This window comes from Ciona robusta, chromosome 14 (assembly GCF_009617815.1).
Source record: "Ciona robusta chromosome 14, ASM961781v2".
NCBI lineage: Eukaryota > Metazoa > Chordata > Ascidiacea > Phlebobranchia > Cionidae > Ciona > Ciona robusta.
In genome coordinates this window covers 4,469,299-4,491,493 of record NC_143248.1, presented here as the reverse complement: position 1 = coordinate 4,491,493, position 22,195 = coordinate 4,469,299, and the positions used below count along the sequence as shown (strand labels likewise).

General features: G+C 40.5%; 1 protein-coding gene across 2 annotated transcripts; it reads left to right on the top strand.

Annotated features, from left to right (window-relative positions):
• The first annotated feature begins 7 nt into the window (after positions 1-7).
• LOC149725196 (dachshund homolog 1-like) lies at positions 8-20,702 on the top strand. Of its 2 annotated transcripts, none has more exons than XM_089892803.1 (18): positions 8-164; positions 3,301-3,438; positions 3,945-4,046; positions 4,167-4,273; positions 9,068-9,167; positions 9,445-9,529; positions 11,759-11,862; positions 12,391-12,558; positions 12,970-13,089; positions 13,166-13,224; positions 13,275-13,426; positions 15,429-15,632; positions 16,016-16,099; positions 17,787-17,891; positions 18,287-18,463; positions 18,678-18,797; positions 19,379-19,456; positions 20,015-20,702. In XM_089892803.1, exons 1-18 carry the CDS (start codon positions 81-83, stop codon positions 20,071-20,073), a joined length of 2,046 nt encoding a protein of 681 aa, XP_089748929.1. In that variant the 5' UTR covers positions 8-80; the 3' UTR covers positions 20,074-20,702. The 2 variants fall into 2 exon arrangements, with proteins under 2 accessions (XP_089748929.1, XP_089748930.1); XM_089892804.1 differs by lacking the exon at positions 8-164 and adding an exon at positions 521-679.
• The last annotated feature ends 1,493 nt before the right edge of the window (positions 20,703-22,195 follow it).

The following is a 22,195-nucleotide window of genomic DNA, read 5'->3' as shown; positions in this document are numbered from 1 at the left end:
TGTTGCGGTTGATTATTATTTGAATTTCATTTCGTGCAGATTTACAGTTGATATATAGGTAGAATACGAACTGTTATTGAATGCCTATGATGCCACACGGTTTAACAATGCATGGGAAATGGGACAGTGTTACGATGGCGGCACCGCAGCTACATCCATACAAGGTAAGTCTAAGCATGCTTAACCAATAATTCCGAGCCCGAAAGATCGAAGCTATTTGGCCGGAAGATGATCACCGAACTCCCGCGGGAGCACTTCGTGTCGTTCGATGTCAAGAGCTGCGGTCCGTCTTATGACAAAAATGTGCAAATAACTAGTTCCGCTATTTTAAGCAGCAATGATGGCAGCACTTCAGGGGGCGTTTCTCCCATTGTTATTCGCTCTCAATCGCGGAGCAGAATCCTTTTTATCTTTTAAAAAGTAATCCTCGGAAAATTCGAGTGCCATGAAATAAAGCTTACTTCGTACCTCGGTAATCAGGCAAGTTTTAAATGCGCGCGCCGCTTAAGAGTATCACATTAGTGGCACCGTCAATTACCGTTCTCTTGTACGAAGGTAGCTCCATTTGTAAGCAGCGTCAGAAGTGTTTTTGCCGACAAAGCCGTCGGTAATTCGAGACTAGTTTTAGATCGTTCGCCAAAATCTTTCCGAATGCTATACAAGGCTTTCAAAAAACAAGGTATGACGACATTGCTAATTCCGTCGCAGTAAAGCGGAAACGGCAAGAAATTAATAAGTAGCTCGAACCTACACTGGATACACTCTCTTAGATAAAAAGTCAAGACATTTGAAAAATTTGTTTAGCGACTCTTTTGTAATCTTACTCATATTTGTCTTACCCACATACCTCATGATAGCGTGCGCAAATTGTGATGATAAAGCTTTTCGTTGCGTCACAATAGCTTAAAGAAGCACGCTCTAATTGAAACATTAGGCTACAATAATCGCTACTAGTCTTTGTTTACTTGCCAATTAATTATTAACCGTTCCGGCCACGATGTCTATAAACACGTGTTTGGGGTAGGTCTATTTAGACCCAATTTGTTGGGGCGTTTAGTCCTTGTTTTGGTATGCCATCAGGTTTTAGGGGCGGGCCGCGAGCCGTAGACTACGCAACACAATCAGTAATCACGGCCATGTAATGCAATTAATCGATAGAAAATGGCGCCGCCTTAATTTCGTGATTAGCCGATGCCGCGAGCAAGCAATGAGCGCCATTTTGAATTTCGCCGCCACGCTGCACGAAGCGTTGTGAACATACCAGCGCTTGGACAACCCGCGTGGGCATTCGGTTTTACGAGCCCAATAGCTTTACAGCAAACAACATTTGCCAAAAGGAAATTAAACGAGTAAATGTTATATTAGAATTTATAGGCGGACCATAAAGATGATATAAATTACCATCACTCGTTTGTATGAGTCGTAGTTTTATGATTTTCTACGCAAATACGACCGATAGGTTAATGATCTACAAAGTTGCGCTACCATTCGATGACCCCCCAGATTTATTCCTCGGTAAACCTGCCGTGGCTGTACGGGGTATCAAGCTAACGTAATTAACTGTCGGCTAACTGCTTTGCTGCAACACCAGCCGCTCCATATGCGTTTCCTGGGCTTAGCGAATGTGATAATTAAAGGAAAGGTTTGAAAATTCGTTCCCACGCCGCGTCCAATCTCGCCACAACTCGACGAGGAAGTTGTTCGGTCATTATGACATCATAAACAATATATTTCGCGCGGACTCGAACTCTACTACGAGGTCAAACGGGATGGCAGAATTTTGTGAATGGACATTTCGGGATCTCATCTTTTCGGGATATACGGAATTGATAACGACATTTCCGCGCGGATTTGCCGCAATTTCCGTCTTTTTTGTTGCATTCTCAAATGATCTGCTCGCAATAATCGCTGTCACGCCTAGCATCCTGATAGATTGGAAACATAATATAGCAGTTGTGTGTGGGATGTCGGGGCGCTACGAATACTGGGCAGGAAATAAGCGCCGAGATCTCTGAACTACAGCGGATGCATCGCCTACTCAACAGTGGTGAATTCTTTGCATTAAAGCATTACCGCCTATCCTGCCGCAGCTCCTATTTCGCACGATCCAAGAAAACCAGTAGCCCATAAATGCCACCACGTTCGGTTATAAATACCTATATATATAATTTCATGATAGCAGATTGCACGAAAAAATTACCTTTCTATGCAACACTGCGTAAAATGTACCCGGTAACACTGCTGTGGAATTTCAATGAGAATTGCCTTGCTTAATAGTTGATGACAGTTAGGCAGTTGCAGGAGGAAATAAAGTCTCGGCAACCACGCACAATAATTGCCATTTCCCTTTGCGCCGCGCTGAGTTATTAACAAAAGTTCGCACTTATAATGGGAAACGGTTCACTATTCATCACAATACGACATATTCGTTAGGTGCAATCCGGCCCATCGACCGACAAACACATCTATACAATATGGGCATAAGTCAGCTGTAGTTTCAGTCCTGCCCTGGGACCAAATCCGGGTAGTTCTAAGTACCTTATGGGAAATAAACGACTTTTACATCACCGATGATGCATGAACATTGTAACTCTGCTACGGGAAATCGGGCTAATTAATTAATTTGCACAAACCAAACGTTTAATCACACATAGGCAATTTAGCATTGTTGCAAAACAAGCATTACATAAGACCTGCTCACTTGGTCAATTTAGCCTTAGTGTTTCATAACAGCATCAAATTACACATCGAGAGGCTTTCTCTGAAAATTCGTTACCTCTATGAACCATTGATAATAATACATATAAAAGTAGAGTTGTTTTATTAGCATACAGATTAACCAGATACGTTTAAAACAATATATTTTGGATTTTTTTACACATTTGTGTCGTTTTATTAGTTAGAGTCCACGCTATTATTATTTACATGATTTTAGGATCCAATAACTTAAACAATTTTGCGACGTATAAGAAGAAATTGTTTTTTACACCTTACATAAATAGTAATACGAAAATGCCAAACGGTTAAGCTTGAAAATTAACATTTTTATCCCTAAATAAAATCATTCCGTATGTTTACCTATAATTTAGTTTTCCTAACCCATACCGGCTTGCAGTTTTTGTGGGTCGAATGTGTAAATATGTCAGATTAAAACTTAATGAAACATGTTTTCCATTGGATTTGGTTCCTTAGCCAATTTTAAACCATACATCGTCGTAGTTTTACATAAAATTTGAATTATACTTCAATTTTTACATAAAATTTAATTTATACTTAATTTTTAACTGTTTGTTTTCACAGATGGACAGGCCAGCATACAGCACCCCTCCGCCAGTTGAAAACACCCCATCCAACAACGAATGTAGAATGGTCGAACTCCGAGGTTCAAAAGTAGCCAGTTTTTCTCTAGGTTGCGACGAATACATCTGCCTCCCCCAGGTATTTAGGCTCACTCATCAATTTTCAATATGCACTCATGTTTTCTGATAAGTATTAGCAAGGGGAGTTGGGGGTAATTTTAACAAGTGTAAATCTTCATGACTTTTCACGCGTAAAATGCACGCCTTTTGTTTTTAATTCGACACTGGTCGGATCTATTGTTGTCCCTTAATTGCATCTTGATTCGATTGAGCAATTTTCCCCGCGTGTGTCGTGTCTCAATGTTTTCTATCTTAATTAAAAAGATGCGCTTGTTCGACTGTCGAATACCTATTGTTCCTGTCGCTGTAGCGATTATGACGTCACTTTAGGCGCAACGAAGCGTCAAAATCGCTGTTTTTCAATGATGTTATCTTAATATCGAATCAGTACAAATAACACAACACTGAAGATAAGCCCTTCTCCCCAGCGAAGCTTCCTAATAGAGAATTAATTAAAAACGAACATATTTATCATTTCCACGCGACACATGGGTCAGATCTACACGATTGCTTTTCCCCCAACAGGCGTTTGATCTCTTTTTGAAACATCTTGTTGGCGGCCTGCATACCGTCTACACCAAACTGAAAAGATTAAGCATCGCCCCGGTCGTGTGCAACGTTGAACAGGTGAATCCCCTAAGCTGATAAGATTGCCACTAATTCGCGGCAAAAAACGACCAAGAAATATTCTGTCGTCACTGGCTGCTGTTTCGTGTCAACTTAATATACGATGTCCCAATTTTGCAGGTCCGAATTCTGCGCGGGCTCGGCGCAATTCAGCCGGGTGTTAACAGATGTAAGCTTATAACACGAAAGGACTTTGAAATCCTGTACCAGGACTGCACTACTGCAAGGTTAGTGATATGTTACAGTAAACCTACTCAAATCATAGGGCGCAAGTCGTGTCTAGCCAAACACAAGCACGACCACATAAATGAGTTTATTCATAGCGTTCCATCGAGCTGACGTCAGCCATATTAAATTTTATGGCATCGTATTTATCGCAGCCAGTTCTCTTGTATACGTGTATATAGTTCTCGTCAAGCATAAGCAGCAAATCAGCTATCTGTAAACGTTCATGCAGTACCCTCGTTCTCGCGATAGCCTATCAGCCGAGAGACATCTTCTTATCAATATTTCATGCAGCGTTTTACGAATTGACTTAATCATTTAACCCTAAATTAATTAATTGCACCTCACGCGTTTGTCTCGCGTATGTTTACGCCACGATGACATATCGTTACCCCGCGAGCCAATCAGCGGCACCCTTGACGTTTGGGATCCGCCAAGAACCGGTTCCAGCTAAAACGGAGCAATTATGACGTAACAAAACAGGTCTGTTATCTCTAATTCCAGAAACAAACAAGTTTTTGTGCAAATGAGATTACGGCGTCTTTTATCCCGAGCGGTCACTCATGCGTAAATTTGGCCCACTGTGACGTCGCAGTGCATGATAATTGGCAGCGCTGACCATCGAACGTACGCGAAAACCGCGTAATTAAATTCTTGTTAATTTTACATCTAGCCACTGTTTAGTTTGGCTCAAAAATAAAACGCATTTACCAAAACTGAAAGCATTCGGCAGTAATTACGTATAACTGCCGAACAGTTGACATTTCGACTGCGAGCTTTTTATTTTGAGCGCATGCGTCGACTCACGCGCGCGCTGAAAAACAACAAGAATAAAAGCAAAGGCGGAATGCGCGAAACATTTTCGTATATGATGTCATATGTAGATTTTTTATCGTCTCATGTCACAGTTATAACTAAATTCGAGTCAACAGAACAATTATAACGATTTAACAATTTTCATGCCAAAGTTGTTTTCTGACTCGATGTGTCGCGAACTTAGTCACTACCTCGAACAGACATAATCTGTGACATCACAACCAGGGCAGGCAAGTTAGATTTTTAAACCGACCAATCAGAGCAGTTGTAATAGACGTGTTTTTGATAGCCGTCCAATCACACCACGCGCAGTATAAGTCGTATTTAAATGACAGGTCAAGCCAATTTTTGTCAAGTCGTCGTTTTATTACTAATACCAAGCCACACAAAGTGCAAATTACCCTATAACGATTGATTTTCATATTTCAGCACAGTCGTGCAGGCTTAAAATATGCGCCATTGTTCACGGTATAATATCCACCAACACCGTCGAAACTTCGCATTTCCAAATTTGTTTACGATTTTGCGAAGACAATATTTAAATTCCATGCTCTATTAGTATGGTTTCCCTCTCTGCATTTCTCATAACACTTCGTCGAAGAGTTGTGTTTATTTTCTAAATGCGTGAGACATTGCGAATCGTTTTTACGATTACAGTGGGCTTAATCCCTGCTAGCTGTTTGCGTAGAAAACTGAATGAATCTTTTATCGGAAACGGCATGTTTGTGAGGTCACAAGGTGAATTGTGATGTCAGATAGCAAACCTCAGACTCGGAATTTAAGACAGAGCTATGTGACATCACACAGAAGACTATTTGTAACATATTATCGCCTGCAGGTTCCGGTTTCGGCAGCCGAGCGCTTTAATCTTGATCACGACTTTTTGAGAAGTAATAATATCCTGATGTTATGTTTCTGTCGTTGTGTAATGTTTCCCTATAGAGTTGGTGCCATTAGTAAACATTGGACAGCAAAAAGGACCGTTTTCCTGCACGCAGTAAATGGAGTTTTGGCAATACACACTCATATGAATGACAGAAGCCTATGTCATGCCATTGAACTTACAATGTTTTTCATATGGCAGCGCATAAAATTTGCAACGCCTCGATCGTTCGGATCGTGGTAATGACAGCTCATTACCTTTAAATTCGCAAATAGGAAATTGCATTGTTTATTTCGCTTCGGCCGCAACGTTATTGCGCATAATGGCCCGATGCGTGTCTGAAATATATTCGTCGTAATAGCTTTTGCAATTACGTGCCGATCCTACAGCTGGGGGGTGATCATTTCGTTATCTTGGCCTTTGCAAAGTAATAAACATATTTGCGGCCCGCTAGATTCTCTGGATTAGCGTATTTTTCTCCCAAGTCACAATTTTCGTCAGTGACGTCACAATAACCCATCCCGACGCCTTCTGACTGTGCTTTTGATCACGTGAGCATGCACAGCCAACCCAGCCTGCAACACCAGATGCTGAAACCAATTTCCGGTTCATTGTTCGTCTCACTTTTACTTTATTGTGTCACAAGCATCTATTGTTGGGCAACAATCAATGAAATGCGAGCCGTGGTTGCGGAAGGCGCGATTAGTCTACGCTTGTGCATGTAGAAGCCAAGCTTATACTGCTTGTAAACCGATGTTGCTAAAGCCACAGTCTTTTCTTGGACCCTAAAAGCGCACGCTGTACCTGTAAAAATCTCACGCGTTCCAATGCGCGGTCGGTTCGTTTAATCTCGTTACAAGCTAGGTTTCGTTGACAGCGCTCCGCAGACACCCGTTCGTGCGCGCAGAGAAAGAGAAACAAGTTACACGGCTTTAAAAAAACATCCAAATCTCTTCAAAATTCCAGCCAGGTTCAGAATTCGATAAAAAGGCTTGCGCAGTTAGCCTGGCTAATTCTGGCTTAGTAACGTCGCTGAGCAAGTATAGTTATTAGTAACTTCACGGCCGCAGTCGGGGCTATATTTTACACTTGGTTACGTCTGGATTTGTAGTTGGAACTAATTACGCGAAAGAATGCTTCACAACTTTTTTTTCAAGTTTTCGTCCGGGCTAGCGTTTTACGAGAAAGCGTCCGGTTCCCTGCCAATCAATTTCGCTTTACCCTTATTCCACAACAAGGTGTATTGTGACGAAATGATTGACAGGCTATTGTTCCTCGTCAGTGGAAATTGGCGTTTTCCGGCGCGTCTCAAATAATCCGACCGCGAAGAACCTTACGCCGAGTGCTTCGGCACAGATTTTCGCACGGCGCGAGCTATTTTTGAAACCATTTCAGTTTCACTCGGTTTGGCCAACTTTTAAATTAATACCCAGCGAAGGCGAGCTGCCGGATCGGCTCCGAAACAGCAGAATTCAATTTAAAACTACGCCGGATCGGAATTGCTTATTAGATTAGGCGAGGCTCGAATACGTCTGCCCTGTCGTTCGTCATATTCAAATGATAGAGAGAAGAAGAACATCCAGCGGTCGCTGCGATTACCCGGTGCCTAATTAATGTGATTCCTCTCCTAGAGCTAAGTGCACATGCATGTCGCGGCTACACTCCGCTTCAGTACACGACGGTCCCTCAACAGGGTACGATCACGTGAAAACCCTTCGCCCCGGCTTCGGTCGGCACCACGTGGCCAAAGTCAGCCTTATCATTTCACGAGGATGGAAACTTGATTAAAATGCGCATTTCCGCGACATAGGAGACACAGATCGGGTTCTAATTGGTAAAGAAACCAATTCCTATTCCGTTCGTTTGTCACCGCGTGTGACGTATGAGGAGACAATCAAGGAAGCCTGCGATCCTGTGCACGTGGTCTTGTGACGTCACAATACGGCATTATTTGAGAGTATCCCCACTTCAGGATGCGCACCGCTTATGTTACTCGAAGCAATCAATTCTAGACACCTATGACGCGGCTCCTGGAAAATCCGCAAAATGACAAATGACGCGCATTCGTTGATGCCGCTAAATGCAGGAGCTGTGATCCCTTTAAATGCCGGCCCTAATATCGCTCACACTAATCCAGACCCAGCTTATAAATTAGCATGAATTTTTAATGCGGTACCAACGGCGGTTTAATATTTGGGAAATTGTAAAATAAATTACGCTGTCGCATAGTAATTCGCCCGTCCAGCGCCGCTACCCGCTCAGATTTAAAACAAATAACTTCGATTGCCGTCGCTTATTTTCACACGTTTTCGCCATCTGTTTTTTGCCAACGACTATTGACACCACAAACACGGAAACTATAAATCATTCAGATTCCGATTTCAACGAATTGTGACGTCACAGATGTGATTTCTGTGGAGATCACATGATACCCCGCTGCCGTTCTATACCCGACGCCGGTGTAGAGTTGTCAATACCAGTTAAGGGACGGTACGCCACGTCACGAGCCACGAAGCTGGTAACACGACTGACGGACAAGAACAAGCGATCAGTGTAGTAGCTTCACTTTGTATATGCGAAGATAAACAACGAACCGATGCTCACATTAATTATTAACCGGCCTCTAACATTTCGCGCTGTATGCGGAATATAATTTAATTTAGCCGGATCGCTGTCATTGTGACGTCACAACGCCAGCGCCCGAGAACACGGGGCGCGATTTTCAAAAGCTGACACTTCGGCTCCCTTGGGGGGTGAACCTGCTCGACCAGTCATGCGGAAACGTCACGTGACGCCTGCCAAGTGTGCGCTCCCCACAGGGGAAAGTGTCATCATCAATGTACATTATGACATCACGGCTGCCATTGTGATTCTTCAACTTGGAAATGTATGGATTTCCATGGGCGAGCGACTCGCCAACTTGTAATCATCGATTTCAGCAGCAAATGAGCACTTTGTACTTTCCTAACAACATCTGCGCACGCCTCAACCCCGAATGCATTAGCGCCTTCTGCGATCAAGCGCAAAATCGGACATTTTCAAAAGATCACCCGACTGCGAAGCATGGCAGAATAATAATCGGATTTTATTTTCGCAGCCGCCCGGGGCGTCCCCCAAAGCGCTACCCCATGCTCCCACCGACCACAGATCTTATGTCTCACCACGCGAACATGCGAGTGAATACCGCAGTTGCAAACGTAAGCACTTTTAGTCATTCTATATATATTGTACTGTTGTGTAAGTTTGGACATCGTAAGCACATAATATCCCATATTTCCTGATCGTGTTTTAACAATTAACAACTATCTTTTAGAGTCGTCAGTTAACGGTTGTATAATTATTTAAATTTTCTTTGTGTACCACCAAATGGGACAATAGGAGAGAATAAAAACATGAACCATCTTACCCCAACCTACTATATACATTTCACGCTGCGTTACAATCTACAGTGACGTCATAATACTTATTTTGCAGTCACTGATGAACCAGGGCGATATATCGATGCTTCATAAACGTATGAGGCTTGACCACGGTCTTGATCAACCTCACGAACGAAGAAGTAAGTGTAACAACATATACCAATTGTTTAAGGCCATTGTAACTAACCTAAAAGGAGTAATACACCAACTCTAGCCTAAATCTCAGGTCTCATTGCGTATCACGCTACAGAGCCTTACCCGTGTAGAAAAAAAGTAATAACTTATAAGTTGGCAAAATATTAGCCTATTCCAACTGGTCTGAAATTTGCGCCATAATCGTAAAAGATCTTACAGTTTTTAGTGAGTCACGTATATAGTGGTGAGCATGTACATCTGGTGTTCGCCATGTTTTTACGACTTGTTTGATCGTCAGTGATTGATTCAAGGCCCCGTTGCGTTTCTTTCAGGTTTTATTGTCTAATAATCGCGGGCGATTCGAGCGGAACTAAAGCGAACGAATATTAAATGTTTACGAGTCAGTTTTCGCCATCTGAATCAGAAATAACAGCTAGACCTCGTAAGCCGATACCGGGACATACAGCACTTTTGGAGTTACGAATCTGCATTGGTTTTCTGAAATTTTTAGGAACTTCAATTGGAAAAATAAAAATGTTATAAAATCCTAATATACAACACGAGTTTTCGGTATATTATATTCTATCGTTTGTGGGTACGAATTCTTCCACGAAAGTTGGCCAAAATGGTGGACATATACTTTCAATAAACAGTAGTCACAACTCGATTCTCAGAACTTTTTAATGTAAAAACATATTCGTTTTTTAACAAAACCTTTTCAGTTTTTTACGTCTGATTTTGAGTATAATCCAACTTATGACGTCACAGATGAGGGTAACAATCTGTACTTACCGTGTGACGAGTTTTCGCGACCAATCCGCGGGCGTAGTTTTTATCATCTTAAAGTGGTTGGGTAAATATGTAGAAAGATCGATAACATTGTATCAAACTGCATCTAAGCCGCAAGATAGGTTTCCCACTCTAACGGTGCGCCGTTAATTCAGCTGCGTTATTTGTTCAACGATAAATTTTCTCCCGGTAAACTTATTTGCGAGTAGAAAATGATAAACGGTGTCGGCAAATAGTCGTTCACCGGCCCGTTTCCTTATTGCCGCTAATCCATTACTGTGCAACTATGTGATAGACGACGCGTTACATCGGTAACGGCTTCGGTTTGTTTCCAACGCGGGAACCGACTGCGTTTTTTTACCGCGAACCGCATTTGCACGTACCGTTGTCGCATTGTTCAGCGGTTGCATTAAATTTCGATTTTCTGGATGGTAACTCAACTAGAGATTGTGCGTTCCCAGCCGAACTAAAGTAATGCATCAAGCTTGCTTTTGTTTGTGATCCGACAGAGCGCATAGTGAGGTCACAACCGCTCGCGGACCGTAGTGACCCCACCGACTCGAAACAATGACTTACCACGATAAGTATTGTCTTGATTCGATCGCTAGTTTAATTTAATCGTGCTTGGAAAACGATTTAATTACGATTTCTCGAAAGAACGCGGCCAGGACGCTCCCGATATTTTCGTAGAAATCTCAATGACCCGCAATCTCCATTTTTGTAAAGGCGAACAAGTTTTAATACGAAATGTCCATCCTTACATAAGATAAGATTTTTATTCAACCATTTTTCGTTTAAAATCTAAAAAAATCTCGAGTGATGTTGGAAGCAAAATTGAACTCTGGTGGTTACGCTAAAACGGACTTTTTGGTCGGCGGTAGAGTTAAAAATACAACCTCTTTGAGAATGGCAATTTTTGGCTTAACCAACTGCCCGGATAACCGATCAGGACAAGAGTACTTTGCATTAAACCATCGAATAATGCTCTCCAAACTTTTCTAAATCGCCCAAGGATTACGTCATAATCCTAAACAAAATTGTGCACCGACGTCACAATAAACCATTGTTACATTCGTCGCGTGGCTTTATTAAAACACGGCCACCTGTTTCGTGCTTAAAACTATTCGAAATAATACGAATATACGGTTTATTATGTTTTGACTTGGCGAACACCAATTCAAAACACCCCGCACTGCGCGCCGGGCAAGTTTAACTTTTACGGGAGATTTCAATCGAAATGACGTTTATTTAATGTTTATTCATACATCTACGCTTCGCGTTCACACGCAACGAAGCGTAGCTCAGCAAAGAGTTTATTCATTTCCGCCTCATCTGGCTCAAAAAGCTCGGCACGTTCGCAATCAGAGATATTTTCAATTTCAAAGGGACATAATGAATAGGCAACTCGAATTCTAAATATAGCTTCCCTTTTTCACTTTTTTTAGCGAGCGGCAGCCCTGGCAAAGATGACGACAAAGATCACTCAAGCGTAAACAATCCAATGACGTCAGACTTGCACAACCCGACAGCGAACCTCGCCTATCTACAGGTAAAAGGCTTACGGCATTAAGGGATTAGTGCTTTCGAAACAAAACCGAATCTAGCTTGAACTCAGGCCCAAGAATGTTCTCATATCAGTCAAACTAATACATAAATCATTTCCCCTTTCACCTGTATTCGAGTCTATAACCCCATCGCTCTCCATGCATACATGCATTATGTATATAAGTAATGTTGCATTGCAGTACAAGAAATGCAAAGAAAGCTTATAAAATCGTTGTTGCAAAATGGTATTTTTTCTCTTTTATTATCCCATTAAGAATAAACGAAAATTATTACACGATTATCCAATATAGCATATAATATGATAACAGTTTCCATTCTGCCCCAGCACTCTACTACACATATGGTAGGGTGGGGAAGATAGGACACTTTTCCATTCTATTTTAATGATCAGAAAATTGGATATTACAAGCTAAAGGTGTCCCATCTCCCCCCCCCCACTCCACTATAAATGCATATAATTGCACATGTACACCGTATATACACATTTTCATCAGTTTTGTTTCTTTGCCAGGCAATACGCCACCAGTACCAGCAGGCTGCTGCATCCGGACTCCACAATGGTTTAGAACATCAGCAGATAAACCCAGCACTCGCCCCTTTTATTATGATGTCGCACCCGTCTTTGTTTTCGTCGGGAATTCCCCCCACGTCAATGGCAATGCTCAATCATATAAATCAGGTATGGAATGTGAATACTAAGTTGGGGTAAGGTGGGACATGTTTTTATCCTCTTTCTCGTCCTATTCTGTAGTAAATAAAGAATTTTTACAGAATTAGTTAAATCTAAAAAGGCGTTGTTAATTGTTTAAAAAACGTGTTTTATATTTAAGTGCTAACGGCATCACATCTTAAACCACAGTACTATATATAGTAGGATGGGAAAGATGGGGCACCTTTTTGTTCTATTTTCTCGACCCATTTGGTGGTAAAGAAAAAACATTCAAGGAATTATAAAACTGTATTCTCATGATTCCCATAGAGCATTGTTAATTGTTCAAAAGAACAGGGTATTTAGATATTTTGTGCTAAAGGTGTCCCATCTTTCTCCACCCTATTATGTGGGTTTAAGTAACTTTATTTTAATTTACAGCTCGCACAGTCACATGCAGCAGGAGGTGCGATGTCATCTGCCGCCGCTGCAGCAGCTGCTGCACAAATCGCCGCTGGAGGGAGCGCTTTACACTCAAACCTTGCCCAATCCGGGAGCAGGGTATGTATTGGACTCACTTTATTCTAAAGCCGGAACAAATTTCAACTTATAAAAGTCACATTACTGTATAACACAGGCGAACTCTCAAGGAATGCAACACGAAAAAGATTCTGACGAGGAAATGCACACACCAAGGTAGATAAGATGCTTAGTCGTAGTTTTCCTATCTAACAATACTTCTTTAGGAGCTACCAGAATGCAGTCAGCAATGGCATTGGTAGCGATGGTCGTACTTCCCCATCCAGCAGCGTTGGTTCGGTCCATGAGACACAGACCGGAGACAACAGTGGGAATTGTGGATCTTTCGACAACCGCGACTCACAGAAAGATTCTCATGGTATGTCTGTTACGATTTCGTCAGCGGGCAAGATTGGCCGTAAAATCAGCAGCTGCCGAGAGAGTTTTAATGGGCGCCTGTGCAGTGTTAAAACCCTAGAACCCGCCCTGTTGGGCAGGAGTATAAAGCACGTTATATATAGGGTACTGCACTAGCCGATGACGGCACTAAGCGATTTTCATTATTAACTCCGGGCCTGCCTTTGAATTTTTATCTGTTTATGACGTAACAATGGTATGAATTCCCGGAATGCGCCCGACGAGTGACGATCCAGTGTTTTATCTCAGAGTGGTTTTACTGGGAGTTGGAACAGTGTGTTTTTGATTGCGGGGTATTTAATTAAACCGTCTCTGTCTTCGCTTACCGCCTCTTAACCAACGAACATAGCAGCATCTATAATAGGCAATGCACGTCCTACATAATCCTTATGTCAGCATAAAGTAGCGCTGAGTATATGTCATATGAGAACGTACAGGAAAGGTTTTAAACGTTTTCCATATTTTCTTCAATTTTCACGAACGGAGTCATAGCTGCAGCTCTTTTATTATCCAGCTTTTGTTTCACACCGGGAAAACGCTCACTCTCAATTTATCTGATCTCATCTTTCCCCATACAAACATATGCGCACATATAGAGCCACACCGAAAACCAAAACAATGCATTTAAAACGTGAACGGAATTTCCCATTCGCAGTTTCCTTCCTTCTTAGTCCATACGAAACTCAAACCATTTGTCTTGCTATAGTTATTCATTAAGAACGACTCATGCAACAATTACTCGTCATCGCAGCTTAAAGTTCCCCTGCTTGTTTGATTGTTTCTCGCGCTACAATTGATCACACGTCGTCGATTTTCAATCGCACTCACCTCACGTTCGGTTGCATGAAGGTACTTTGTTGTCGCGTATTTCGTCACCTACTCGGATGGTCATATTTTCCATACGAGTTTTGTTTTTCCGTATTTTTTCTTACGATAGATATATTTTCATATATTGTTTTTAGATGATCAGTTTTTCATGTGATATTAAGTTTTTTTTGTGATTAGCATCGCCATTGTCGCTACGGAAGTCGCCTCCCACGTGATTCCGCTACTTCAATTGTCTTTAACGAGTCACGACCAGTGAAAAGCCGATATTATGGTACAATAACATACATGTCCAACAACAAAACGCTCCTGAAAATTTTTCGACTCCCTTGAACGATAAGAAACGCATCCGTGCAACCTCAAAGGGCAAATCAATTGAAGGGATTTTTGTTTGAAATGAATTTCGCTTCAATCTTCATTCCGCGCCGGATTACTTGCAGTAAAAGGTGCTTTGAAGCTCAAACCCTGAACAACACGGATTACTTAGGCCCCGTCCCAGGTCTTCACTGCCGCCCAATTACCATGACGTAAGGTTACTGCCTCGCGCTAATCACGTGGCGTAAATAATTGTGTCACGTGTCGGTTCACGCGCGAGTGCACACGCGACCGCAAACGCTTGTGACGTCACAGGTAGCGATTGTTTACCTTTTCGATTACGAGAGACCTTCAAAACGATCGGGTTTCGGAGTTGTTTTTTCTCACCCATAGCTCGTAACTTTTGTTTTAAACAACAAGCGAGCAATGCAAACATCTTGCGGTAGATTTGCGGAACTCAAGATCAAAGCCCCAATTTGTTTTAAATACTTTGAATGTTTAGCCTTATTACGGCATCAAATATCGCCCGGGTCAGCAAATATGCCATTACTTTTACTGATGCGATTCTACAATTATGGGATACGTCAGGCGAGACCATAAACATTCCTGAATCGGTCATTTTGTTTACTCGAACGTTTAGGCCAGAATTAGCCCACGATAAGCCACAGCACATTCAAAATCAACTTGAGAGAATGCACTGTAATTGTTTACACAAATATTAAAACCTAAACTAAATGTATTTATAAAATATACAAACATACTTAAAAATTCAATCAGATTCGAAAATGTAAACTACAAGATTTTATCGACGTAATTTACCTCAGATGACAAGTCGGATTTAAAGCATCCGTTCAACGAAGTTTTTCGAGAATCTGGGAAAAGATCAGATGCTCCTTTCTCCTCGGATGCTTCCCACGAGGGAGGGAAGATCTCTTCCATGCAGAACTTGCTCCGCAACATCCAAGGTCTCCTCAAAGTAGCGGCAGATAATGCAAGCTTACAAGAAAAACATTCATCAATAGAGATAGGTGAGTACTTGGGCAAAATAAACAAAGACTAAACTTTTCAAAGTGGACTAGTTACACATGTAAAAACTGGCACAAGTACTCATAAATCGGTTTCAAATATTCGCCATGTTACAAAACAAATGACATAAACGGTTCCTAATGTTTAAATGCATGCAAGCATAATCTTACAGGTCATAAATTTCCAGGTTATATTGCCTTTTATAATTATTGTAATAACCCAACATAAAACTGAACCCAAGCATTTAAATAATGTCCAGAAAAACATTAATTGTTTATCGGTTTTGACCAATCAATAAAAATTCCCAGAAAAATTAGTAACTATTTTTAACAGCTATTTTTTTTAAACTTTTTTTTAAAGTTTTTTATTTATTTTTCGTTTTTAGCCGAACTGAAAATGAAATTGAATCGTGAGAGGGATTCTAGGGAAGACGCGGAGAAAAAGTTAGACGAATCGGAGAGATTGAAAGGTATGGAGATTATTACCTATAATAGAATGATCTTGTTAGCGAACAAAGCCCTTGCAGTGTGTCGCCACAGAAATAAGACAACACAAATAATGCTTTCATCTGTCTTGAGTGTACAGCAGTAAATATTTGCTTTTCGCTCGACCGCATTTGGGGTATTTTTTGACCCAAACTGCTTAGAGTTCTGCAGTTTCAGCCGAAAATCGAATGACTGTGACTAATTCGTCAACGTCGTTTTGTTGAAATTTCGTAAAATGAATGCGAACGACCTATCCGTTTTTCCTTTGACTCTCAATCTTCAGGCACGCCCAAAACCAATAGTATTTGTCACCTCATAATTCAAACGCGCAGACGTCATAATGCGAGCTTTTGCGGTGAAATTGGCCCGAAATCCATCGTTCTGATGTGAGCCATAGCGAAAACATCTTTTCGCTACCTTATCTAAACAACCGCAATCCAAAAATACAAGCTATTGTAAATATTATGCCACGCTGGGCGCACACATCTTATATATTCAACTGCGTACCAATTCCGGGGAAATCGGATTAGCATAGCTCGGTGTTTTGATCAAGTTTTAGGAATTTGTTCGAAAATCGCATTGGCAGAGATAGAAATCAAACAATTTCTCCAAACCAGTGGCGGAATTAATTAGTTTCCGCATTTCGCGCTCTGACGTCGTCTTTACTTGTCATATTTATCTTAGCTTTGTTGCCCAAACAAATGCTCTAGACGGATAAGGGTGTTGACTTATACACGCGCATTGCATCACGTTGCATTCGGCGCCCAGCTCTGTCATAATGGGCACCATGACGTGATGTTAAGTCGCAAGTATCTTTGTCGTCGAGATTTCGAAATGAAAATATTTTACCTTCGAGCGATCTGACTTGTTTAGGCCACGCGGAAACGTTAACCGATCGTAACGTCACAGACCCGCATTGTTTACGTATAATACCGACATCGCTAGAGCCGCGCGATTAACTCTTGACCCGCGATTTTTTCCGGCATCGCGGTTTCAGCACTTTAAGCGCGATAAAGCAACTTATTCGCCACCAGTGACCACATCGGGTAACAAATTACCAAACGTGACTAGAGATTTCCAAAATAACACAGCACAAGATTGTTGTCCAGCTTAAAGCTATTCAAATGCACAATTCCCCCAAGTTTTGTTTGTGTGCAAATATACGCGTCGCATTTCCCCGCGAGCCATCTTCAGCGCCGCTAAACTCCTTGTCATTCGTATAATCTCGCCGGAGAAAGTCGCCGCGCCGATTCGTGGAAGACCAGCCACTTGTTTTTGCCACAAAATAATGTCGGTAACTGATAGTGGACCGTTTACCATAGCATTACGCCGTTTTGAACAGTGAAACAATATTTAACACATATACCTACCATCTATGACGAACTTCAAAAAGAGGGTTACCACTTTTTTTACTTTCGTCCTTGGTTACGAAATTTCCGATAAATGAAAAACTGTTTATTTTACACAACCAACTTTTTTTATTATAATTGGTCAGTTGATCTTACCAATTTCACAATAGTCTTTTGTGCAAGATTCATAAATGGTGTAACTGGATTTGTTCCTAATGCTTTAAGTTAAATCTCTGTAAATTTCTCTTTTCGTTTGATTAATTGTCAGACTTTCTTAGAAATGCCTCGCCGACACTTCAGATTGTCATTCTGTTTTTTACAGCCGATGCCCTGCGACGGTTAAACAATGAGAAGAAAATGAACAAAGTTCTTCAATCTAAACTTCTTTCGATGCAGCAAACTTACGGAAATGACGTCAACAACAACGGTATGCCATTTGTTTCTCATTGTTGTATAAACTGTACCTTAAGTATTGTATACATACAATTGATAAAATGTATTTATATAGTTCCCCATTGAAAATGCAAGTTTTATTCATTGTAAATTCAGGACAGTTTAAAAGTTTGAAAAAGTTAATTGTTATTTCTCCTTTGATTATCGGTTATTCAATTTGCAAGAGAATAACAGGAAGGCGTCGCAAAGCACAATAACCAAGCGTGCATTAAGTCACTTCTTTATTCTAACCAAGTGTCGCAAGGTGTTGTATATAGTTGCTCGATAGTGGTAACTTTATGGCGCTTATTGATTACAACTGAAAGTTTTTTAAGCAGAAACTATATCTTATGCAATATTTATTATTTTTAACCAATTTTTTTTCTCCAGAAAATGATCTTTCTATTTCGTCACCCCAAGCCGCGTCACCCCCAAATAGTGGGGGGGAACTCCCAGCCGACAGCCCCCCACCAGCTTCGGGGGGAAGTACCCCATCTTACCCCACCCCAACAACATTTGAAGCTGTATTTTCAGCAAGGATTGCCGCAGCAGTGCAACAAGCAACAGGCAAGTTGTTTAATTTTGCTCCGCATTTTTAACGTTTGGTTTAGTCACAAAATAAATTCAACTTTTCCAACTGTTTTTTTGTCAAAAATTAAATACTTTTATTTTAATTTATAAAATTAATATCATTGTTTAAATATTTTAATTACAGTTTTCTCTACCATGACTTATGGTCTCAATAAAAACATCATCTTTACTTATTTTGTCCGTTTTATAGGCAACCACCAGCGCTCCCCCTCTCTATCGCCAACTAGCGTCGTCACTACAAACGTGAACAACAACAACAGCAGTGAAACGGCGAGAAGTCCCGATTTTTCCCATCGTGGGCTCGTACCAGGTGACATAAACATTCCTATCTTTCCACTTTACGATCATAGACTGTTAGTATTGCTGGAAACTGTAAACCAAACAAAGGTTTTAAAGCCACTAAGCCATATATACAACCGCATATATGGTTACCCTTAGTTGGATATGCCTATATCAGCTTTAATTTGTGGAATGCCGAATATTAGCCTTAGGGCAGGGCGGCTGTTTACCTGACACAGATTACATATAAATTGAAACGCCTAAGCCACGCCCATGTCTTGTAAACTCCATACTTAGCAGTCCAATGTACCCCATAAATAAAATAGGTTTGAGAAAGATAGTCTATGTATTCTTTCTCTTTTATTCCCCCACTTGGAGATACACATAGAATATTTTCACTGATTGTTAAAACCACGACCCGGAAATTTACGTGCTAATGGTAGCCATCTTACCAACCAGAATTAGATATCAAGCGTATTTATAAAGTAGGCTTATTGCAACCATATACCTTCACAAAATCTCGTTCTCCACAAGCCTATACACACACATATATATATATATATATATATATATACAAACAAAAGTTCTAAAAAATACATTCTTCGTTTTCAGAGCATAGAGCTGCCGATCTTTCTATAGAACTTGGAGTCCCTGGTAGACAGGAGCATTCAGACCACGCAGCACTGCATGGTAAACTTGAAGCTTCGTTACTTTTTTGTTCTAATTTTTAATATATACGAATGGAGTTAGTTTGTATAACTTAAGCTACACTCCTTAGCACGTATTTCCTGTTGAGTGAAGGACAATAATTTATCTTTGCATGACGGTATAATTTTATACACCTTTTTTTTGCTATTATGATCTTTAATGTGTAGTTTATATCCAACGAGGTATAGCACGGTAATATTATAGAACTCACTTTAGCCTACATGTCATTGAGAGCGTGTATATCCTTTATCGAGACATTTAGGCTACAAGCAGCAATTTGCTTCAACCCATGGATCACTAATAGGTTGTCCAAATTATCAGTCTTACACGTAGGATAAAAACAGCATTTGTTTTAGAGCTCGTAAACGGGCATGAGGTGCTGTGTAAAATTGAACACCACCTGTATTATAACAAATACCGTTGCCCTGCCACTCGAAGACAGAAAATCACACGGACAGAATTAAAACCATATATTCACTGCAGCATATAGGGTTTTTACTGTTTAAAATACAGTAGCTAAATCTGTTTTATTTTCTCCAGATGCTAGAATGTATTTCAAAAACGCTGGTATGATTTTCCAACCTGCCGCTTCTCAATGAAAGCCATGGAATCTCTTTACAACGTGACGGTGTATCAAACAAGCCAAGCTGGTTATAAGATGTCATGAAATTGTTACTGTTGAAATGGAACTTCGTTTTTTTGTGACTTAGTTTTCTGTCCTTTCCATTGTACGATACATACTTGGTATCCCTGCCCAAAAAGAGTGAAAGAATCAAACCGTACTGTTATACAAAAAGAACATTCCCTTAAAATTCATCCGTTTTTGGAAGTTTCGCTTATAGTTTGAAACACGGAATTGGGAAATCGCAACATAATTTTGATCATAGCGTTTCAATGTCTTTATACCTCATGTCTCTCTCAGGCTATATACCAAAGATTATTCGGATAAGTTACTGCCAAAAATCCTTTCCAAAACTCGGCTTTGCACTGCCACATCACAAAGGGCAAGCCTGCTAAATTGTAAAGCTGCTATATTTTATACTCGAATTCCGAATTCATTAAGCGTGCCCTGTGGGTTACGTTGTGTTCTCTTTTGCATTAATTCAATACCTAGGATGACTTGTACATAGCTCAGCGTTAATATAATTGCTTGTATATTGTTCGTCATAATGTTGTGTCATTTGTGAGCGAAGGCTGTTCTTACTGAATAAACGAACCAGTTACAAAGGTTTTCTTTTTAAATCAGTAACAAAATTTAGTCCCGAGGCTTGGTAGAGCTATCATTCTGTGCGTATGTTTTTTTGCAAAGACATTTAACGGCGATTGCTATAACCCGGCAGTCTACGTTATGGACTTCCTTAATTGTTAGCCGTTCATAATCGACTAAAGGCTGTAACACAGATTAATCACTGCTGATATATTAGTTCTTTTTCTTCCAGTATACTAAGGTAGATCTGTTGTAAAATCGAAATGATTTAGAGGTTCCTAATTGAGAGTGGTATTGACCAATGTGGCCTAGCAAGTCAGCACGTTAGAGAGAGGAGAAGCATTTTAATATTTTCGCCGGAAAATTTCTAGTTTTAAAAAGCAGCTTTCATACAACCGATAAAGGGAGCTCGAGAGCTGTACAACAAAATATAGTATATTCATACTGGGAAACGTACTCCTGCAACACGTTGTATTGTGCCTATGGTTCAATAACGTATTATTACACAAAACGTATATTTCGTGGCCGTAGTGCGTGTTCTTGGTAGTCTATTTGTTCTCATGTAAATCAACGTTGTGTTACAAAGTTGCGCAGAACTGGTATCACATCGCTGCAAAACGTTTTATTTTTCTCTTTTCTGTCTAATGAACAAAGAAATCATGTTTTCTGAGCAGTGCAAATAATAAACAGGCTTTTTATTAAAAAAGACTGATTAAAACGTTGCGAATAAGGATTACCAATGCTTGATGGTTTAAAAAGTGAAGTTTAACCAACATGGCGCCACAAATTCTAGGCCATTTAATTCTCTTATAAAACGGCATAAACTTGTTTACAAGTGGGTAGTAAGGCAACGGAAATGACGTTACGCATGTGTGGTAGCACTGGGGCGTCTTATTGTAGCGTTGCTTCCTTCGTTATATTTTTACAAAACTTATAGTTGCGAAATTAAGTTTAATGCTCTAGGCATCAGATCAGACAGGCGTGTCACAAGTAATAGCCTAATAGGTAAACGTTATATGAGTTTTTATTTATCTCAGCGAATACGATAACCAAAACAAATAAATTATACTAACCAAAACAAGCTGATTATACTAGCGATAAAGGGATTTTTAGCAATAAAAGAAAGTTATATATTTAAAGGTTATTGTAGTTTTGGGTGCGTGCCTCGGAAGCACATTTGGGTCAATTGTCGTTGTCAATCAGTTAGCTTTACCGCTGTAGGTCTTTGTAACGTAAGAAACCTGTAAGAGAAAGAAAAGCGTTGTAAAAAGACGGAAATGTTTACTTATGAAATCATTGTATAAACTTTCGGTAGACCAACAAAGAAATTAAATACTGTAGAAATGTGAGCTGGTTTGTTATACCAATCCTAAAAAAAGACGATTACGCCATGTATGTTATTACGATTATGCAGTGTGGCGCAAATCGGTGACGTCATTTATTTCGACGTGCTCAAAGACGTTGTGTCGCCTTGGTAGATCAAAACTGAAGATCTGATCGTGGCGTTTTGGTTA

Excerpts from the sequence above, each read along its gene's own strand:
- LOC149725196 (XM_089892803.1), top strand. The coding sequence starts at position 81 with ATGCCTATGATGCCACACGGTTTAACAATGCATGGGAAATGGGACAGT. Across the intron at positions 15,633-16,015 it reads ACATTCATCAATAGAGATAG|CCGAACTGAAAATGAAATTG; the intron begins GTGAGTACTTGG and ends TTTCGTTTTTAG. Across the intron at positions 19,457-20,014 it reads AGACCACGCAGCACTGCATG|ATGCTAGAATGTATTTCAAA; the intron begins GTAAACTTGAAG and ends TATTTTCTCCAG.